At 41.5% G+C, this 21,931-nt stretch overlaps 1 protein-coding gene across 4 annotated transcripts in view; it reads right to left on the bottom strand.

The window, feature by feature from the left end:
* LOC113425066 (cysteine-rich protein 2) overlaps positions 1-20,495 on the bottom strand; it is a 216,158-nt gene extending 195,663 nt beyond the window's left edge. For 3 of the 4 annotated variants that reach the window (XR_015749102.1, XM_087962527.1, XM_026687048.2), the window contains exon 1: positions 20,161-20,495. Coding sequence is in view for 2 of the 4 variants with exons in the window: in XM_087962527.1 (XP_087818653.1) it covers positions 20,161-20,203 (43 nt within the window). In the remaining 2 variants the exon portion in view is untranslated. The remainder of the gene's footprint in view (positions 1-20,160) is intronic. The other variant, XM_087962531.1, reaches the window with a different exon arrangement.
* Between the last annotated feature and the right edge of the window lie 1,436 nt (positions 20,496-21,931).

The raw sequence follows: 21,931 nt of genomic DNA, 5'->3' as shown, positions 1-21,931 counted from the left end.
GTGCCGTTCAGATGTTTTGGGAATGTCTTGGATATTTGGCACCACTAGATGCAATTTCACATTCTGTTCTCAGCCCAAGTGTCCTTGAAGACTGGTGCAATCCAGTCCTGGAACTTCTGGTTTACATCAAAGCTGTTATCCCCCTCCCCCCCCCCCATTTGTCCTTTCATTCCCATCTGTACTCCCTACATTCCATTGCCCCCCTCCTCCAGGATGCCAGCAAAGCATAGAAGCGGAAGATGCCAGATCTGACACAGGTCACATTCCCCTTTGATTTTCTTATCAGACTTCTACTTTGTTTAAAACTGGTGTTTCAAATCTTAATTACAATAGTTGATACCATGTTGTTTACATATAAATTGCATAAGCTGAAGCCATTCCTTATGACACCATGGTTGTTAATTGAATGCTTGTCAGTAAATTAAGATTAAATTCACAGAGCAGAGCAAACAGGCATAGAATTGCACTTACAATATTCTTTCTTGGTAATCAAAAATGGGACCTAGAAGAAAGAGGTAACTCTGCTTCTTCCAATCAGAAGACTATTTTTCCCAAACATTTTTATTAGGTTATAAAATATTATAAAATGCAAAATACAAAAGTAAATAAAAGAGCAGTAAAAGGGGGGGAAGGGGGAGAGAGAAATGAGGAAAGGTAGGGAAAAGAAAAAAGCGTTGACTTCCAACTCTCTCTCTCTGTTGCAGTAAAATAGGGCATTAACATCAAATCACAACTTTTTGTTTTTCCATAATAATATCAAGTCATTCCTATAAAAATATATCAATCTAATCTGTAAAACCCAAAGTTAAATTACATTCTTTTCCACATCAAGCATAGAATTCTGAAGCGGTTTCCATGTGGAAATAAAAGTACTTTTTGTTTTTTTCTTTAATCAGAGTATCAGTTTTGCCATTTCAGCCAACTCCATCAACTTCTGCATCCATTCTTCCACGGTAGGTATTGAAGTGTCTTTCCATTTTTGCGCATACAATAGTCTTGCTGCTGTCAACATGTATAGTAATAAAATTCCATATTTTTTCCTCCAGTTCTTTTTCCATTAGTCCATTAATAAAAGACTATTTTTTGAGAATAGCCTCACTTCTAGATCTGCTTTCTGCTTAGTATGGTCACGGAGCAGAGGTGGTATTCAGCAGGTTCTGACCAGTTCTGGAGAACCGGTAGCGGAAATTTTGAGTAGTTCGGAGAACTGGCAAATACCACCTCTGACTGGAGATTTTACAGTATCCTTCCTCTGCCACGCCCATAGAACCGGTAGTAAAAAAAATTTGAATCCCACCACTGTGACGGAGCAGGTTCAATCTTTTTTTTTTTTTTAAAACAAGTTTTATTAATTTTTTTCAAAACACACAAGTCGTCATTATCCATTACATATTTAAACCTTTTTCCATTATAAATTTAACAAGTCAGATAAACTATAATTCTGTTTTAAACCATTTCCATATAAACATACAAAAATCTCTTATCCATTTTCTCTTTCTTTCTCTTTACTCTTATTCCATTTTATTATTATTATTTCATCTATTTCTTTCTGACTTAGTTACCATTATTCTCATTCTATATTTCTGCAAGGTTTCATTAATTCTCCCCCCCAAAAAAACATATATACACAACACACAAAACATAAAAAAAGATCTTTTTGGAAAGTAACTTGGACCCAGGTATTTCTTTCTTCATGGACTTCAACTGTATTCATACTCATCTTACATATCATTACTTATTTTATTTACCATTCTAAATCTTCTATATTAACTTCTCCCCATATTTCACTCTTTTTAATTCTATCTTAATTAATCATCTTAATTTGAGTCATTATATTTGTATCTTTTGTCCATTCTTTATTGTACCTTTGTCTCATTCCTTATAAAAAAAAAGAAATTTCTCCTGAAATCACTAATCAGAGTATGATGCCTTTCTATCTCCCGACTAAATTAATCAAATTAATCTTTAGAATACCCAATCCGATTTTGCTTGGTACATTCTAACTGAATAATACATCCAAAATAATTAAATACATAGTTAAACAATAGATCTAAATATTAAAAACAAATACTATAATGAAAATTTTATAATAACATCAATCCCATAATCTTATTAAACTCTTTAATTAAAGCTCAATATTCTAAATCTCCCCTCATATTATATTTTAAAACCAATAATTATTAACATTTCAACATTTTAATCTCTTATCAACTCTTAAGCCATTTAAGTTTTCTATTTCTAATACAATACTACCATATCATCTTATGTACCTTGCAAAATCTCTTTGAAGAAATTATACTTATCCTTTATCCCTAAAAAAATTCCTTTTTTCCCATTTAATTTCAAAACTTTGTAGCTTTTCTCCACCTTTTCCCTTTCTTTCTTCTCCCAACAAACCTTTCTACCCCCCCTTCTTCTAGCCTCTGCCTTACTGGCTTCCCTTCTCTGTCGTATTTCTCTTCCCTTTTGTTTACCATCCTTATATTGATTTTGCGCCTTGTTTTTCCCTTTCTTAAATGTTTTTTTAAATCTTAAGTCCTTTATTTCTCTTCTCTTCCCTCTTCCTTCCCTCTTGGTCGAGTTCTGAGATTTATTAAAGATGGTTTCCTCTCCTTCTTCTTCTTCTGCTGTCTTCATCTGCTGCAATGTTTGTTGATAGTTAATAAGCGCCATTTCTAAAAAAAGGAAGGCTTCTTTCAAACCAGCTTTACCATTTTTTTTTGCTTGCTCATAATCTTTTCTCAGTTCCTCAATAGAAGGAGCCATTATAAATCTTTTCTTTTCTTTTCTCTTACAACAGTCAGAATATTCCAAAGGAAAAATAAGACAATCCCAAAGTTATCAGTCAGTCCAAACCAAGACAGAGTTCCCACTCTCTCCTCCTAGGGTAGTATCAATCAGAGAAAAAGAAAGTCCAAATCTGTTTCTTAAAATCTTATTGCAATATATTTTAGTCTTTCAATCCTTAAGGCATCTCCTCCAACAAAGTCTTAGCATACAAATATTTTTTTTTAGTCCTCTCTTTTCCCACTCATCGCTTAAAGCCAGTTTTCACCTAAAAAAATAGATTTCTTAATATTCACTTTTTATTCCGTAGAAAAAGAGGGTAAGCTATCCTTTCAGCACCATTAAACTGCCGCTTTTTTCCTCTTCTCGAAGGTAATCATTCAGAAAGTCATACTTTTCAGGAATTTTGTTAAATATATCTTAGAGTCCTAGGAGCCAAGAAAAACTTTCTCCTTTCAAGCACTTTCTCCACTTCCTCCTGCGCATTCTTACCCGGCTGCTAGCTTCTTTGTGGAGGCCATTACGGACCGCCGCTGCACCGTCCTGGGAAAAGGGGGTTCTGCCGGCCGGGGAGGGGGTCTGCAAAACCCCCAAACCCTTCTCCGGATCCCCCCTACCTTCAGCTGCCCCTGCAGGGCAGCCTAGCTCCGTACCCGTCTGGGTCGGAGCCCCAAAAACGGCTAGCGCGGCAGGGATCGCGCAGCTTCGCAAATCCCTGCCGCTCGCGAAGCCGACAAACCGGAAGTCCCGGAGCAGGTTCAATCTTCTTGTAGGATAGAATGGCTCCAAAGATTGCACCGAAGTCAGGGTTATTTCTCTATCTTCCCTCTGCCCAGGTAACTCCATTTCCTGACCACCATTTCTGTTCTGGGCCAGTACCTTTTCTTCCAACAGAAATCATTCATGGAATCCCACCCTTGAGAATATCAACAGTGAACCATCCAGTAGGCTGTCAATTTCCTTTGGAAGCTCTATGCAATGCTGAGCTATAGGCCATGGATGCAGGAGTAGAGTGAAACCCAAACATTTGAATTCTGGTGGCCAGTGTCACAAAAGTGTCTGTTGAATCAAAATTGGAGATGCTGCACCTTTTCACTGAAACAAAAATTGTGGAGCTTAGTTTTCTACATGCATTAAATTCCATGAATTGGTAGCTATGTTGGCTAAATGTTCTTGCTATTCACATTTAGGAGCTAAATTGCTTACTTGGAATTCCCTAGTCTTGAAGTATTCAATCCACAACAATGAAGCTAATATAGCCTGATATACACTTGCGTAATTCTTACAGAACCACATGAAGAAATTAGCCTTACAAGTGATAAATTATATCAGGGGTGTCAAACTCAAGGCCTGGGGGACAGATCCAGCTTGCAGGATGCTTAGATTTGGCCTGCGGAGTTACCCTGGGAACAACAAAGGACCGGCCGTGGTGCCTCTGCCAGCAAAAAGGAGTGGGCGGCCCTCCCGAGCTCCATTTTCACTGGCAGAGGGTTGCAGGAAGCCGTCACAGCTGAAAATGGAGCTTGGGAGCCCGTTTTTGCTGGCAGAGTGTTCAGGCCACCACAGGTGCCCCCGACACAAGTGACATCAAGCTGGCCATTGTTTTGGCAAAGATAAATAAATCAGTAAGCCTTTTGGCCAATAATGAATTTAGATCAGTATACTTGAAGTAACATTCATTTTTATCATAAGTTCTTCAGTACATTTGCCAATGCACTGGATTTAATTGGACAGTCTTCATTTTTCAGTTGTATCTATGGCTAGAGGTGACTACCTGTTGAGGTCTATGGTTCAGGAACTGGCAGGTCAACACTAATTCAGGGTCAATCTTGCCCTTTATGAGCAAGAAATGGTTTGCTGAGTCCATGGACATAGCAGAGAGTAACAATAAAAATATCTATCTTTAGTAATAAAAATAAAAAAGAATTATCCAGAATCTAGCAGCTTCCATTTGAGCTACAGAACAGTCTGCCAAATCTTTTTTATTTTGGAGTGATCAAGAATATGGTTGCTGGGATCAACAGTGCAAATATTTTAGCAGTGCTCAAGGCAAGGACAGGTTCCAACAGAAAGGAAGATCAAATTAATACTAAATACACCTACACAATTTTGAGCCACCTGGGAACATAATGCAGGCACAACTGGTGCTCAAGGAGATTAAGGTTAGATTTCTACTATTGCTAATGTGGGAAGCCCCTCCTTCTAGAAGAATGAAAAGGGCGTTCATGGTAACTTCTACCAACGCCCATTCTGAGCTTGCTCGCTGCCTCATAGGGCAGGTGTAAAGTCACCAAAAGGGCCGAAGTGGATGGGGAGATAAGCAATGGGGAGGAATTGCAGTGTCCCCATGATTGTGTGAGCGGACTTCTAACTACCCAAATTTTTATCACAAAACTCAAGGACTGCAATGGCTGTAACTTTGGGCATGGGTCATAGATCCCTTTATTCAGAGCCACCATACAGCCACCAAATGAATGGTTGTAAGTAAAGGACTATCTGTAGCTTCTGCTGCGTATACCAATATCTTCATTATAAATGTATGACGTCTGGTGAATCTGTTTAGTGGTTCAAATTCAAGCAGCATTTCAGGTCCTGATTTTCTGTGGGACAATAAACGACACCTAGAACAGGTAAGTAAAACTGTTCAGCCTCAAATGCTCAACAGATGATGAATAGCCTCCAACATTTTATTTTATTTATTTTATTTTGTCAAGCAATTATACGATAACAGGTATAAGTATAAACATACATGAAATGGATAAATGTAAGAAAAATAAAAAGAAACAATAGGACAGGGACGGTAGGCACGTTGGTGCGCTTATGCACGCCCCCTACAGACCTCTTAGGAAAGGGGTGAGGTCAATAGCAGACAGTCTAATACTGACTTCTTGGATATTAATGTTGGAAGAAATATCCATCTGGTTCAGTTCCAAGCTGGGAGAAAGACACTGGAAACATGGAGGCTGATTGGAAAGAAAGATTAACGATGAACAGAACCAACAGCAGTCCTGAGTTAGCTGACCAATTGGCTTGATGAGTACATGGATTTTTATATGTTTCAGAGATGCTGCTAGGAGGATTGTGCAACGTCTGAAATGCCCTTAGGAGATTGTGCAATGTAGTGAGTTCTGTGTCTTCTGCTAAATGGTAGTGGGTTAATCCTATTATGTCTTGAAGGATCATATCCTGTTCTTAATCCCATCACCCAGGAGCCGAAGTTCTCTTGTTTTGTAGATAGGCTGGCCCAGTCTTTCTTAATGGGCACAAAATATCTACTAAGGGGGGCTATTAAGAAAGAGTGGGGGCTGCTTTCTGCCTCTAAAAACATGTTTCTTCATTTCTCAATTAGGGAAATACAATATTCTGCCTTTTTAATATTTCCCAAAATATTCTATTTATGCTGTGAGAGAGCCCAGGATAGGTTGACTCCTTCCTATGATGTCATTTAGCTGAGTCTGTACTAAGATATAAAAGCCAGCCCCTGGGAGAGACCCCAGCTTTGGCAAAGATACTTGACAGACTGAAAGGTGTCTCTGAAAGCACAAAATGAATACAGAAATACGTCTTACCCTCTCCGGACGAATCAAGGGAGGGGCTGGGCTCTCTCGCAGCATAGATAGAAAGGGCATCCACAGTAACTTCTACCAACGCCCATTCTCCTTCATGCTGCATAGAGAGCCCAGGATGGGACATACCAAAGCTTGCATGTCCATGGGCGGGTCCTCGTCCGGCTCATCACACCAACTGTTGAACCACTCGTTGAAGCCTCCGTCTGCCGAAGGCTGCAGTAGCCGAGGCAAAGGCATCCAGTGCCTGATGAAAGGAGACGGGGATGTCCACGTGGCCGCATGACAAATCTCCTCCAAGGGTGCTTGAGTCGCCCAGGCAGCAGAAGTGGCCGCGCTTCTGCTAGAGTGCGCCGTCAGACCTCGGGGAACCAGAAGGGCCACAGCTTTGTAGGCCTGCTCAATGCAAGATCTGACCCACCTGCTAATAGTAGAAGAGGCCTTGTGCCCCAAGTGAGAAGGGAAAAAGGAAACAAACATGGCTTCCGACTTCCTGAAGGAGGAATTGCGCTTAATGTATATTCTAAGAGCCCTTCTTACATCTAGCGTGTGCCACTGCCGCTCTAAGTCATGGTGCAGGAGGGGGCAGAAGTCAGGCAACACAATGTCCTGGGACCTGTGAAACCAGGTGTTAACCTTCGGAATACATGAGGGGTCCAGACGGAGAACAACCCTATTATCGTGAAAGGAACAAAGGTCCTGTCTGATGGAAAGAGCAGCGAGCTCGGATACCCGCCTGGCTGAAGTGATGGAAACGAGGAACACTACCTTCAGAGTCAGGAAACGGAGAGACACCATTCTAAGGGGTTCCAAGGGGAGCTTTGTAAGGGCATTAAGGACCACATGAAGGTCCCAGGAAGGATACCTGTGAACCACCGGTGGGTGCAGGTTGGAAGCCCCTTTCAAAAACCTGACTGAAGGGTGATGGGATAAGGAAGGAAGCGAACCCCATAAAGAACCGAGGAGAGGGCCACAACCTGCCTGCGTAAGGTGTTGGGGGCCAAACCTTTCTCCAGACCATGCTGAAGGAAGCTAAGAACTTCTGCCAACTGGGCTGAAGCAAAAGAGAGACCCTCCCTAAGGCACCATCCAGAAAAGGCCTTCTAGGTGGCATCATAGATGCGCCTTGTAAAAGGTTGGCGAGACACCAGGATAGTGAGGATGACCTTTTCTGGAAAATCAGCCTTCTCTAGCCGCTGCCGCTCAAGTGCCACACAGTCAACTTGAGCCACTGGGGCTCTGAGTAGAGCAGAGCTCCCTGATGAAGGAAGATTAGATCGGCTGGGATCCTCCAAGGAGAAGCCACCGATAGGTTGACCAGGTCTGCAAACCAGGTCCTCCTTGGCCAATAGGGTGCCAGGAGGAGGAGCTCTACTCGTTCTTCCAACATCTTCCGAATTACTGCCGGAATGATGGGAAGCGGGGAGGAAACCTTTGGGCCATCTGCACCGAAGAGCATTGGTCCCCTCCACTCCCTGGCAAGGAAACCTGGTGAAGAATCTGGTGATGTGGGCTTTTTGAGTAGTGGAGAAGAGATCCACCTCCGATGTTCCAAATCCGAGGGAAAGGTCCCTGAATAGAAACGGAGGAATGGACCATTCTGCCTGTTCGACTAGGCTCCTGCTGAGCCAGTCGGTCTGGGTGTTCTCGACCCCGGAGATGTGGTCCGCCGAGATCGACAACAGGTGTTTCTCTGCCCATAACCCCAACTGTAGAGCCTCTCCCATGAGGGCTCTGGACCTCGTCCCCCCTTGCCAGTTGACATGAGCCTTTGCGGCCATGTTGTCTGTAAGGACTAGAACATGAGAGCCGGTCACTGAGTGCCTGAAATGCTTGAGAGCCAGAAAAATGGCTCTTAGCTCTAGCCAATTTATGGGAAGGGTCTGCTCTGACCTGGACCAAACGCCCTGAGCTATCTGGCCCTGCATATGGGAACCCCAACCCAGGAGGCTGGCATCGGTGGTTATCACTAGCCTGTCTGGGACCCTGAACAGGAATCCCTTCCAGATTGATGGTGAACACCACCAATTGAAAGATCTCCGGATTTGTGGCGGGAGCGGGACCTTGATGGATGAGTGGCTGGTTCCTGCTCATTGGAGGAACCCATTGGAGTGGACGGGAGTGGAGCCGAGCCCATGGGACGATGCCAATACAGGAAACCATCTTCCCCAGAAGTTTGGACTGCAGCGACAGGGGGACAGTTTGATATTGCTGGATCTGGCTGATAATCTCTACAAGGCTCTTTCCACGAGCTGGGGACAGGAAAACCTGGCATGACGTGGTATCGATGACTGCTCCCAAGTGTTGCAATTTGGTTGTGGGAGAGAGCTGGCTCTTTTTGGTGTTGATGGAAAATCCGTGGCTCTGGAGATATGACAGGGTAATTTGCAGATCCTGATGGGCCGCGTGGATGGAGGAGGACAGAATCAAAATGTCATCCAAGTAGCATTGGATCCTCACTGGAACAGAATGCAGAGATGCCATCAATGCTGCCAGAACCTTCATGAAGACCCTTGGAGCCAATGAGAGGCCGAAGGGAAGTGCTCGATACTGGTAATGGGTATTCTGATAACAGAAATGGAGAAATTGGCGATGATGAGGCCAAATGGGGATGTGGAGGTAAGCCTCCGTGAGATCAATGGAAGAGAGGAGATCGCCCTCCCGAATGCTCTCTAAAATAGAATGCAGAGTCTGCATTTTAAATTGCCTGTATTTTACAAATTGGTTGAGAAATTTTAGATCAAGGATGGCTCCCACCCCCCCGAGGCTTTGGGAATGATGAAAAGGCGAGAGTAAAGCCCACGTCCCCATTGAGAGGGGGGAACAAGTTGAATAGCTCTGATTTCAAGAAGGTGTTGAATGGCCTGATTCATGAGGGCTTGCCTTGAAATGTCCCGAGAGACAGGACAGATCAAAAAAAAATTTGGGGATGGCATTAGGAAGTCCAATTGTAACCCTGACCTAATAGTGCTGAGCACCCAGGCGTCCGTCGTTGACTCCTCCCATTTGGAGGCAAAGAAGGCTAGGCGACCTTTGATGGGTGGGGAGAACGAGGGATTACTTAGAGCGACGGAAGGAATGACCCCCTCCCCCCGAAAGGGTCATTTACCAGTAGAAGGTTGTTGCCTGCCAGATGCTTCCGCATGTTGGTCTTGGTGTTGGGAGTATGGCCTGAGAGCGGGGGAAGCAGGATGAGGTCTCTGCTCGAAAAGTAGGAGGGTGATAAGGAGCTGGGCGATAGTCGGCTTTCTTCCCAGAAGAAGAGAGAATTTACGTTTATCTCTGGTTTCGATGAGATAAGGTTCCAGAGCATTGCCAAAAAGCTTATCACCTGTGAATGGAACTGAAGCCAGCTTCCATTTTCGGCATGATTCTGCCTGCCAATTTCGGAGCCATAACAGTCTTCTTGCTGCTACTGAAGATGCCATGGCTCTAGATGCAAATTTGGTGGAATTGAGAGTGGCATCTGCAGTGAATTCCGCCACTTCGATAATCTTAAGGTCTTGGTGAGACCGAAGGTCAGAAGCAGGCAATCTATTCTGGAGTTGGCGCAGCCACCGTATGGATGCCCTCGTGAAAAAAGATGCTACTGTTGAAGCCCAAACAGCCCATGCAGCGGCCTGGTGATTGCGCTTGAGGGTCTGTTCAGAACATTTATCATCCAGTTTCAGGATATCTTCTGGCTCCGTGGGAGTGCCAGAAGATGAGAACGAGGCCAGAACCGGAATGTCAACAGAAGGCACTGCCAGGGCATTGTCCAGGGCTGCGCTGATGTTGTAGAAACGCTTATCCAGAGAAGATGGGCGAGGACCTGCCGAAGGGGAAGCACACTGCTCCTTGACCATGTCCAGGAACAAAGTGGGAGAAGGCAAAACCTCTGCATGCACCACAGGCTTGGAGAAGAGCGAGTCTCCTTGGCTAGAGGGATTTCCTTGTGGCTCCGGTGACAGCTTGGTAGTGACCAAGGCCTTGCTGAGTAATGGCCTGAAGAGAGAAGGTTTGAAGACCAATGCAGAGGATGTCTGCTCTGGGCGAGAATCCTCTTCCTCTGAAATATTTTGGTCAAAAATCTCGCCCTCTTCACACTCTGAACGAGAGGAGTAACTGTGTTCAGATGGTGAAGCCCTTCCTTCCTCATCAACCTCCTCCCATTCTGGTAGAGAAGAATGGACCCTGAGGTCCTGAGGCCTGTGTAAATCAGGGTGATCAGGCAAGGAACTTATAGATTGAGAAGGGAGAAGGGCCTGAACCCTTTCCAAAGGCTGAAGAATTTGCTTGAAGCCTTCAGCCAATCCCTGCCTAATGGCCAATGAGACAACATCTTGGATATCCCTTGGTCTATGCTCAAAGGTAGAGGCAGAAGGCCGAAGGCCCACTGCTGTGGGAGTGTAGGTGGCTTCAGGCCTAGATTGAGGAGAGATTCGAGGCCTGGAGGGAGGGGGAGGAGCATAGGGCACAGAAGCCTGTTGGAAATAAGGCCCAGATCTGCTTAGATCCTGAGGATCTGATTGTACTGCAAGAGCCTCAGGAGACCAGGATGGAGGATAGAAAGGCTCATAGATAACTTCTCCTCCCCTGGAAGGGCTTGGCTGGGGCCTACAGGTATCACCTGAAACATGCTGCAGTTGCACTCCCTTCTGTTGAATAGTTCTGTTGAACTGCCTCTCCAGGAGCTCATGTCTGAGCTTCTCTGCCCTCAATTCAGCCTGAGTTGCCTTCTTAGAGGCTAGAGCCTTAGCTCTGATTTTAGCAGCCACCTCCCTCTGGACTGATTGGGTGCGTTGCCTACATCTTTTTCTCTTATTGGGCTTAAGAGACTGTTCCACTGGGGGGGGGGGGAGCCCTGCCTGAGCCTTATCTTGCTCCATTTGTAGAATAAAGGCTCTTGCGATGGAAAGAAACTGTTTGGAAATTTTTTGTATTAAGCCCCTTAGGGTATAAATTGGCTCCCGGGCTTACAAAATGGCCGCTCACCTCATGGTGGAAGGCTTCAATCCAAGATAGCCGCTGACTAGGGGAAACGGGCTCTGAGATCGAAGAATCTCTCCTTAGGCTATAAAGAGCCCCGAGCGAAGTCAGCAAAGGAAAGGGCAGCCTCCGGCCGCACAATCAGCTGGCTGACGCTGTTATCGGTTTGCTGATCACTTTTTACAACCGCTCAAACCGCAGGCGTGGGGGAGGTCTACAGACTCTGCCCAACTTGTCTGAACAGTGCTCTGGCAACGCTGCTCCCAACGTTGCAGGAGAGAGAGCCCTGCTCTCCTGGAAGAGCAGCTGCCCAGATCCCTGGAAGCTGCATGAAGCGAGGAAAAAAAAGTACTGAAGATCGCTGGTGATTGCTATCGAACAGAACACTTTCAGAGACACAGCTACTGACTGAAAGGAGCTGAATCAAAAGCTGGGGTCTCTCCCGGGGGCTGGCTTTTATATCTTAGTACAGACTCAGCTAAATGACATCATAGGAAGGAGTCAACCCATCCTGGGCTCTCGATGCAGCATGGAGGAGAACCATGGTGCACCTAAAAGATATCTCAGCTGGACCCATAAATTAGAACTGCCTGGGAATTGTAAGGAAAGAGTCCACCAGAACTGAGGCAAACTGGGGTCTGACTTTGCCACACCACCCCCTGCACCTCCTTATCTCTCTCCCTAACCCTCATTCATCTATTGGGTTTTTCCAAAATAAACACAGCAGTGTCTCCACCTCACTGCCCAGCTGTTAGTCTAAGTGTGCAGGCAATGGATGCTTTTGCTTTTAAAAAAAAAAAACCCTTAAAACATCTGCCACCAAAGGAGGGTGTGTGTGATAAAGAACAAGGCAAACTGAATAGGAGTCTGAACTCCATGCTTTCTCCACCCTGCCTCCCACATCTAACCCTCCAATTTGGAAGAAAGACTTTGAAGAGTGTTCTTCACAAGCAACAAGCATGTGACTGGATCTTGCTAACAGAGTAAATGCAGCCTCCCTACATGGAATTCTGTTTCCTTGGACTGAGAGATAAAGAAGGTGGCAGTGATGCAAAGGGGCATTTTGGCAGACTCATGCAACAGTTTTCTGCAAAGAGCTGCATTGTACTGCTGTTGCTCAAGGGATGCTTTAAGCTTTTGTTTGTCCCTGGATCCAATCCCAGCCCAGCTCAGAGAGAGCTGAGCTATTAAACTTCTCTATTGCCATTTTCATTTAAAACACTGAGAACTAAATAAAAAATGTAAGAGAGAAGTCAATATGTAACAAATGTATGGGATTGTGCCTGGGATAGGGTTGGGGGTCACTGGGGTCACTGTGGTGGACAAGCAACCCCAGAGCTTTGCAATTCTGAGAGTGTTTGCAGCTCAGCAAGGCAAGGTACAGAGTGCTCAAAAGGCAGATGGTAGTGCTGGTGCTGGTGGTGATGATGTGGGTAGGGGGAGTTGGATCTCCTGTAGTCCTAAGTGCGGGCAGGCTGCCAAGCACCTGAATTTTGATCACATGACTGCAAAGGCACTACAAAAACTGTAACCTATGGCATAGATCATAAGTCCATTTTTTCAGTACTATCATATATTTGAATGAACACTAAGCAAATGGTTATAAATCCAGGACTATCTGTAAGGTTTTCTTCAGCACTAAAGTTCAAAAACATCAATACACTTTTTGTGTATCATGGAAAAAGTTGTTGCCAATCACTGCATGCTTCTGTCACAGTTAGATACAAGTGTGGAAAGATCCTATTTAAAGCTGTTTTTATATCATACCTTTAATGTACTTCATCTGTTCATTTCACAGAACATCCAGATAACACTGTCTCAGCTGTCAACATATGATAATCGATACAGTATTGATAATGTTTCCAAAGAGCATTGCACTAAAATGTTCATTAACCGGAGGGGGGGAGGGAAGAATATAACATAGGTGTATTACATTTGGCAAAAGTTCAAATTTAAACATCTATTTTAGAACTTACATCAATTAGTGAAAGCCAGGTCAGCACAAATAAATCGTTTGTCCCCTAGCTTGGGAATGGATGCTTGTGGGATCCAGGTACTCTCTGCAGTTAGCTAGCTATATAGCACAGGGCAGAAGCCTTTAAAAGCTGAGACTTATGAGAGATATGCATAGCTACAAAGATCCAGCTTCTCAACTTTCAACCATTTGTATATGTGAACAAGAAGTAGGTAAAAATCGCTATCTGTTCAAAAGGTTTTTATCGAGTTTGCTTTTGGAAGAACAATTTAGAAAAAGCCTACACATTTCTTATGACATTTCAGAGATGCATAAATCAGTCTCTCACACACATTTGTTACATATTGACTTCTCTCTTACATTTTTTATTTAGCTCTCAGGGTTTTCAATGAAGATAGCAATAGAGGAAGTGTAACAGTTGTCATCAGACTTGTTTCCACGGTACTCTGTCCAAGAAATTTTTTTAACCAAAAGAGTACCCTTATGATTTTGAAAGAGTATCTTAAGAAACATTCAATTGTACTGCTTAGCAGAATCTATATATCAAATAACTTTTTAAAAATGAATTTAATATAAAAAATTTAAAATGTTGCAACACATGGTTGGTTTTCTTTGCATTCCTCTTGATATGAAAGCTACAAAATGGAGATGAAGCTCTGTTGAGGAGTGGGACACACAGCTCTTTCCTTGAGCATGATGATAGGAACCCAAATTGCCTGATTCCGGGGGGTGGGGGGTGGGGGTGGAGTTGCCTTTATGCTGAGTCATACACATCCCAGAAACTCTTAATGTAAATAAAAACATTTAAAATAAGATGAAATTTATCTATAAAAATCCATTTGATTTTATTTGTTTTCAATGTAATAATCAAAATCCAATAAATGATGGAATGTAAATTGACCTCATATGTGTAACCACAGTTACTAACCTCAGTCCAAAGTGTGTTCTTCTTCTGCATATGGACAAACAGTCTTTATACAATGTTGTTATATCTGAACCAGACCAATAACTGCTGAAAGATGCAGAATGCATGCAGAATTTCAGTTTTGATTTTTATATTTTCCGTAGATATTTTTTTCTACAGGAATGATTCCAAAAGGACTCAATAGAGGAAAATGCTACGAATATACTTATTTTTATTCTCAGTACGGAAATATGTAGAAATATTTCATAATAAACTTAACCACTCCTGTATATAATTTTTAAAAAAACTATCTTCCTTAATATGGCTATTTGAAAATGGTGAAAATGAAACAAGCACATTGGGTTGTATACAATTCAGTTACAGGAAGGGTTTGGAAAACTGAGTATTGTGTTGTCACATTTATCAAACTCAACCAATTCCAGGAAGGAAAAAGGAATTGTGTATAACAGATGATCAAAATATAATTGATGTTTAGCTGAATGTAAGAAAGCAATTTCTACCAATTCTATTAAAAAATAAATTGGTGAACAGATTGTTTTCCTAGATTCTCCACAATCAGCCAATAATACCTAGAACAAAGACTGTCAGAATAAAGAAAAGAATCAGGCCAAGTTATTATGCAGCACCAACCAAACCACATTCTGGACCAATGCATCTGTTGTTGAACAAAAGATAGCAATGTTCCTTTGATAGAAGCAGGAAAAAGATTAGCAGTTTAAAATAAATACTTGGCTGCTTACTCAATCCCATCCCTAGCTAAAGAATATCAACAAAGAATCCATGAAAGCTTAGACCAGTGTTTAGCAAACATTCTGCAACTATGAACGTTAGATAAATGTTTGAAATATGAAGACATTAGAGAATCTATTTAAATAGCCAATTGCATGTTTTCATCTTGATGTTTTCTTCTTGAAGAGCATGGGGTAGATTTTTCAGTAAATGCGATTAGGATTATTGTGTACACTAGCCCTTCGTTCCATTTTTAAAACTCATTTTAAATTGAATTTTTCTATCATAACAACTAATAACATAGAGTATAAACTAATCAAGATTGTTATTCATTAGAAATATCTAATTACTAAGGAACATTTAGATGGCCAGTCTAATACAATCCCAGTTTTAGTTACTCTTTCTTCATATCTTCTATTCATTTTTATTCACATATGCAACATCACAGTTCTACTCATATTTGGATTCCCCCACCCCCCCGATTAAAATATTCTTTATTCTTAATATTAAAAAGATGCAGGATAGAATATTTCCCCTAAAAGAGGAGAAAAAATCTTAACAAAGGCAGCCCCAGTAGCAGCCCAGTTTTCCTGCCATAGGAAAACAGCCTCAAGCAAAAGCTTGAAGACAACTTTGTTTCCTAAAAAGTAGAGAAGGGAACAAAGGATCAGCCATATTGGACTTAATTCTCACTAACAGAGATGAAATGATAGAACGTGTTGAAGCTACAGGAACCTTGGGGGGAAGTGATAATATAATATTGGAATTCAACAATATGCAAGCACAAGCAATAGAACAGTCAAACTAGAGTCTTAGAATTTAAAAGAGCTAATTTCAATAGAGAGAGTTTGGGAAGGATTCCATGGATGAGAATCCTCAAGGGGAAAGCAACTCAAAAAGCTTGGGAAATTTTGAAAAGTGAGATTATAAAAGCCGACTCTTAACACAATACCAATGAAGAAGAAAAATAATTGCTCTCAAAAGAAACCAGCATAGCTGCATAAAGAACTCTCTGATAAATTGAAAGACAAAAGGACAAGTATAAAAAGTGGAAAGAGGGGCACATAACTAAGGTAGAATATCAGCAAATAGCCCAAACCTGCAAAGATGAAGTGAGAAAGCTAAGGCTCATAATGAACTAGGGCTTGTGACAAAAGTAAAAAAATAACAAAAAAAGCTTTTTTCAACATGTTAAAAACAAGAAAAAAGTCAAAGAAATGATTGGTCCTTTGGTTGGAAAAAGTGGCAAGAAGTGACAAGCAACAGGGAGAAAGCAGAACTCCTTAACTTGTTTTTTTGCATTCCTCTTTACACAAAGGGGAGGAAAACAGTCCAATCTATCAAAAACAGCACTGCAAAAAATAGATTAGGAACACAAGTTAAAATAGGGAAGAAAATGGTGAGCACCTGTCCACCCTAGACAAGTTCAAATCACCAGAACCAGATGGATTACACCCCATGATTCTGAAGAAACTGGCCGACGTGATCTCAGAACCACCGAACTATATCTTTCAAAAATCCTGGAGTACTGGGAAGCTGCCAGAGGACTGGAAAAGAGCTGATATAGTTTGTCATGAAAGCAACTGCCTGTGAAGGGTCTTGGATTGGGGCTGAAAGGTGAAAGCGGAACAGTAAGCTCTGTCCCATAGTTGGGTAGACCAGGTTGCCCTGATTTTTTTAAAAAAACACTTAATTCTTCCCCTGGTACAGCCAACAAGTTGAGGAGGATCCGTGGCTTAGGGGTTAATCATCTACCTAATATGTAAGTAGCCCGGGTTACCCAGAATCCCAGAAGGGTATGGCTAGCTGATGAGAGCTAAATAGCTTGAAATAGATCTATACTAATCTCCCTTTATTTCTTTGTCGGTAAAACATAAATTCAACACAAAGTAATAACCAAAAGCAAACAGACAAATCTTACTGCATTCTTTGACAAGTAACAAAATTAGTGGACCAGAGGAGTGCTATAATTTACTTGGACTTCAGTAAGACATTTGATAAAGTAGACCATAACCTACTACTTGATAAGAAAGACAGCATCAACACCAGATGGATTTGTAACTGGCTGATCAACTGTACTCAACGTATAATCCTCAATAGAACTGCATCTATATGGAGGGATATATGCAGTGGGGTACCCCAAGGCTCTGTTTTAGGCACAGTACTCTTCAACATCTTGATCAATGACTTGGACAAGGGGATAGATGGGGAACTCATCAAATTTGCAGACGACACCAAGCTAGCAGGAATAACCAACACTCCAGAAGATAGGCTTAAGATACAGAAGGGTCTTGACAGACTTGAAGATTGGGCGCTATCTAACAAAATGAAATTCAGTGGTGAAAAAAGTAAGGTCCTATACTTAGGCAAGAAAAACAAAATGCACAGGTACAGTATATGTGGTACCTCGCTCAATAATAGCAACTATGAGAGAGATCTTGGTGTCCTAGTGGACAATCATTTACAGTAAATATGAGCCAGCAGTGAGCAGCAGCTGCCAAAAAAAGCCAACACAGTTCTAGGCTGCATAAACAGAGGGATAGAATCAAGATCATGTGAAGTTTTAACACCACTTTATAATGCCTTGGTAAGACCAAATTTGGAAATCAGTTTTGGTCGCCACAATATAAAAAAGATGTTGAGACTCTAGAAAGAGTGCAGAGAAGAGCAACACAGATGTTAGGGGATTGGAGGCTAAAACATATGAAGAATGGTTGCAGGAACTGGGTATGTCTAGTTTAATGAAAGAAGGACTAGGGGTAACATGATAGCAATATTCCAATATCTCAGGGGCTGCCACAAAGATGAGGGAGTCAACCTACTCTCCAAAGCACCTGAGGACAGGACAAGATGCAATAGATGGAAAACAGTGGTGGGATTCAATATATTTTTACTACCAGTTCTGTGGGCATGGCTTGGTAGGCATGGCAGGGATAGGATACTGTAAAATCTCTAGTCAGAGGTGGTATTTGCCCCTTCTCCGAACTACTCAAAATTTCCGCTACCGATTCTCCAGAACTAGTCAGAATCTGCTTAATACTACCTCTGATGGAAACTATAATCAAGGAGAGAAGCAACCTAGAACTAAGGATAAATTTCCTGACCGAACAATTAATCAGTGGAACAGTTTGCCTCCAGAAGTTGTAAATGCTTCAACACTGAAGGTTTTTAAGAAGAGATAAATGGATAACCATTTATCTGAAATGGTATAGGGTTTCCGGCCTAAGCAGGGGGTTGGACTAGAAGACCTCCAAGGTCCCTTCCAGCTCTGTCATTCTGTAATAATCTCTTGAAGAGGCTAGATTTTAGGGATGGAGAATTTGTATTAATTCAGAAAAACTGGGTCAATTTATTCATAAGCAAAGAGCAGCCAGAAATCCTAAATAAGCAATAGGCAAGGAGTCCAAACTGACAAGATTATCTCAGACAAACACCTAGGATTTGCATTATCCCTTTTGCCTGTAGAGCCAGCCATGACCCTTACATGACCCCATAGGAATTTGGCAACAGCCATTAAAATATTGAAGGACATATTCTTACAAAGGAACAGCATGTCAATCACAAAGCCCCAAAGAATGTATAAAAACCCACCTACTCTCAATCTTAAACATTGTATGTTTCTCATCTTCTCACACAGAAGCTGCTTCCAACAAAAAGAATGGGAACAGACCAGTTACAAATGCTTTTGTAAAGATGACCAACTATTGTCTTACCTGTACCTGCACAGAATTTGTTTCCTGCCTCTGTTATTTTTACAAACAAGTCAAGGCAGCAAACCTATCCAACACATCTTCCTCCTCCTATTTTCCCTACAACAACCCTGTGAGGTGAGTTGGGCTGAGACAGTGACTAGTCCGAGGTTACCCAAACAAGCTGAGTTTCATGGCCAAGACGGGGTTTAAACTCATGGTCTCTTGCATTCTAGCCAAGTGCCTTAACTCCTAGACCAAACTGATTTCATGCTTAAGTTGATCATTTCCTTCCAACCAATGCCCCCTGAAATATTTAAGGTCATATATGAAAACAAAGCTCTGTTCCAGTAGAATAGATAATTGTTGAGCTGGTCCTTCTAGTAGAGCAGCTTCCCATTTAATATGCTTTATCTTAAACAAGAACAGTAACTGATCAGATATGCTACTAACCCAACAGCAGCACTAGTCTAAGTGACAAAAATAGTAATGTATTTTGATTATGACACAGAACTTATTTAGATAAAAGTTTTCCTTCTTGGAAAGTAGTTAACAGGCCCTGGAATAAATATGGAAAGGAAGAGAATTTTTAAATATATAGAGAGAGGGTGGGGAGGGAGGGAGGGAGAGGGAGGGAGAAGAGTATGTGTGGGACAAAAGAATTTCTGGAGTTCTCTGTTGTGTTTCCAACATCTACCAGCCATACATTTTAAAGAAATTTCCAAGTAGAGCATTTTGATGATATTTCTGTTTGTCTGTAACTTCTGGGATTCTATTGGTTATGAAAATTGAAGTTCTATTTTTTACCATGACTGAAGCTGACATGGACACCATAGAAATGCAGCAATAGCCTTGGGTGGGGTTAATATATAATAAATGGAAATGGCTGAAGAGGGGAATTTGAACCATTCCTAACTTCTTGGAAGAAGCAGCTGGAGAAACAGAGGAATTGTTTGATTTTTAAGAAAAAAATGAAGTTTTCTAAAACCTGCATCCTCTGCAAATTAAAAACCTTTAACCTTAATCCACAAGGGTTTAGGAAAATCATAATGCACTTCCATAGGAAGACCTGTTTTTGTTTTAAGGGCATCTCAGTCATCAACTGGAAAATATCTCAAAGTGATGAGAGGAGTGATGATAGATAACAAAGGGAATTGAGATACCACCTACACTGGCTGATCTTTGGGTTCCCACAATGAACAAATCATAATTTTTCCATATAATCAATAACATTTATTTTAGAGATGCACTTTTGAGAGTGGAAAGAAACTGAGTTACATATCGCTCCCTGGAAAGAAGGCTGACCCCCTTCCAACCCACCCAACATAGTCTCGGCGCTCCAGAAGGCAGTTTCTCAGCCAGGGCAGAGAACTGTAATGTGTCATTGAAAAAGAGAGCCAAACATCACTAATAGCTGGGGTAGAATGCTCAAATCTCTAAATTGCAGGATTTAGAAAACACGAGAGAGGGAGATACACGCCCGAGAAATACAATAACACAAAGAAGGACAAAAAGACTCACCGAAGTAGACAGTCTTGTCGCACTTGGGGCACTTGGATGCCATGATGGATAATGAAAATCTAACCGCGATCTTTTTCTGTGCCTGTCAGCCCCCCACTAACACGCTTCTTCTCTCATCCACCCACGCCGGCTAGAACACGCCTTAGTCGCATGTCCATTGGCTGCGCTCTCCAGTCAAGGGAAGAGAAGGTATGTAGATAGAGTCGCCACTGGGTGGGGCTATTAGTTCCCCTCATCGCCTCCCTTTATTGACGAAAGATCAAAAATAGAGCAATGTGATATCTTCCTGCTGTATCCTTTCAAGCATACAGAAAGGCAGCTTCCGGCGGCTGGGAAAGTGAACTCTGCTTTGCTTCGAGTTCTTAGGTTGGTTGCTATCTGCTGCCTCAGTGGTAGTGCAGTGGTAATGCCTGCCATCAAAAAGAAGAGTGCGCACTGAGAAGCAGCTTCTCCTTTTAGTCAGTGTTCCCAAATAGCATGGTGGGAAGACCTGGGCCTAGAAGGGTCTTATTAGCATTTTCAATTTTCTATATAACTTCTCCTCTCTTTTAAATTTTCTCAATTTTATTTTATTTATCTCCTCTCAATTCGAATCATAATATTTATTATTCTTTGTCTGTTCTATTTCCAGCTATCCATTTATCTTTCTTCTTTGAAGAAAACTTCTCCTGTACGCTAATTGGAGTATGATGCCTTTATCTCTTTCCCCTATATTTATAATACTTAATATAGAATACATAGCTTACATTGGGATTCTGTCTGGTACATTCTAAAATTATACAATATTATCAATACCAATACAAATCTATTCATTAATATTAATATTCATTTATATCTTAAACATTTAGCACATTACTTTTCAGTTAAATCACATACTTTTATGGGAGCACCTATTTTCCATAGTTATTCCCCCACCCCCACATCACATATTATAAATCATTAGTTCATTAAAATGTTCCCCCTTCTCCTACTTCAAATCTCTCATTTCACAAAAAATTTCACTAGGATAACATAGTCTAATCACTAATATTAACAATCATTTATATCTTAAGCATTTTACCCATTTCAGTTAAATATCATGCCTTTATGGGAACACTTATGCTTTCCAAAATTATTTTTCCCCCACATCACATATCTTAAATCATTGTTTCATTGAAGTACTCCCCTTTTCTTAACAAAAATTTCACTAAATTATACTAAATATTTTATCACATTTTAAATTGCATATTATTTCCAATTTTCTAAGGTTATTTCTAAGTACAAATGTAAAAATACAATCTTATGTACCTTTCTAGAATCCCTTTTTCAATAAAATTTACCCATTATCTCTAAAAAACTTTTGTTTCTTTGCATCTTGCTCCCCACCATTAAGGCTTCTCATCCCTTCCATTCTCCCTTGCTTATTCTTCTCCTTGTCCTCTTTACCCCCTTGTCTCTCCACCTCCCTTTTATTCTGCTTTCCTCCTTTCTGTTGTTTTTTAACATAATATCCCCTTTTCACCTTATTCTTCTCTTTTTTGATTGTTTTTCCAAGTCTTAAAGTCTTCTTTTCCTTTTTCTCTTTCTCCTTTCCTTCCCTGACCAAAGTCACTTGTTCATCAAAAATGGCTTCTTCTTTGTCCCAGTCGTCCTGTTGCTCATTCAGCTTTACATAAGTACAAACCGCCATTTCTAAAAATTGAAAAAGAGTGCCAAGAACATCCTTCCCTTGCTTTTCTTTTTCATATTTTTGGTATACAAGTTTCAATCCATCCACAAGTGATGTCATTGT

Source organism: Notechis scutatus, chromosome 3 (genome assembly GCF_049901735.1).
Source record: "Notechis scutatus isolate UNSWTSFEM ecotype Mainland chromosome 3, rNotScu1.2, whole genome shotgun sequence".
NCBI classification, from domain to species: Eukaryota; Metazoa; Chordata; class Lepidosauria; order Squamata; family Elapidae; genus Notechis; species Notechis scutatus.
This window is presented reverse-complemented; position numbering and strand designations above follow the sequence as displayed.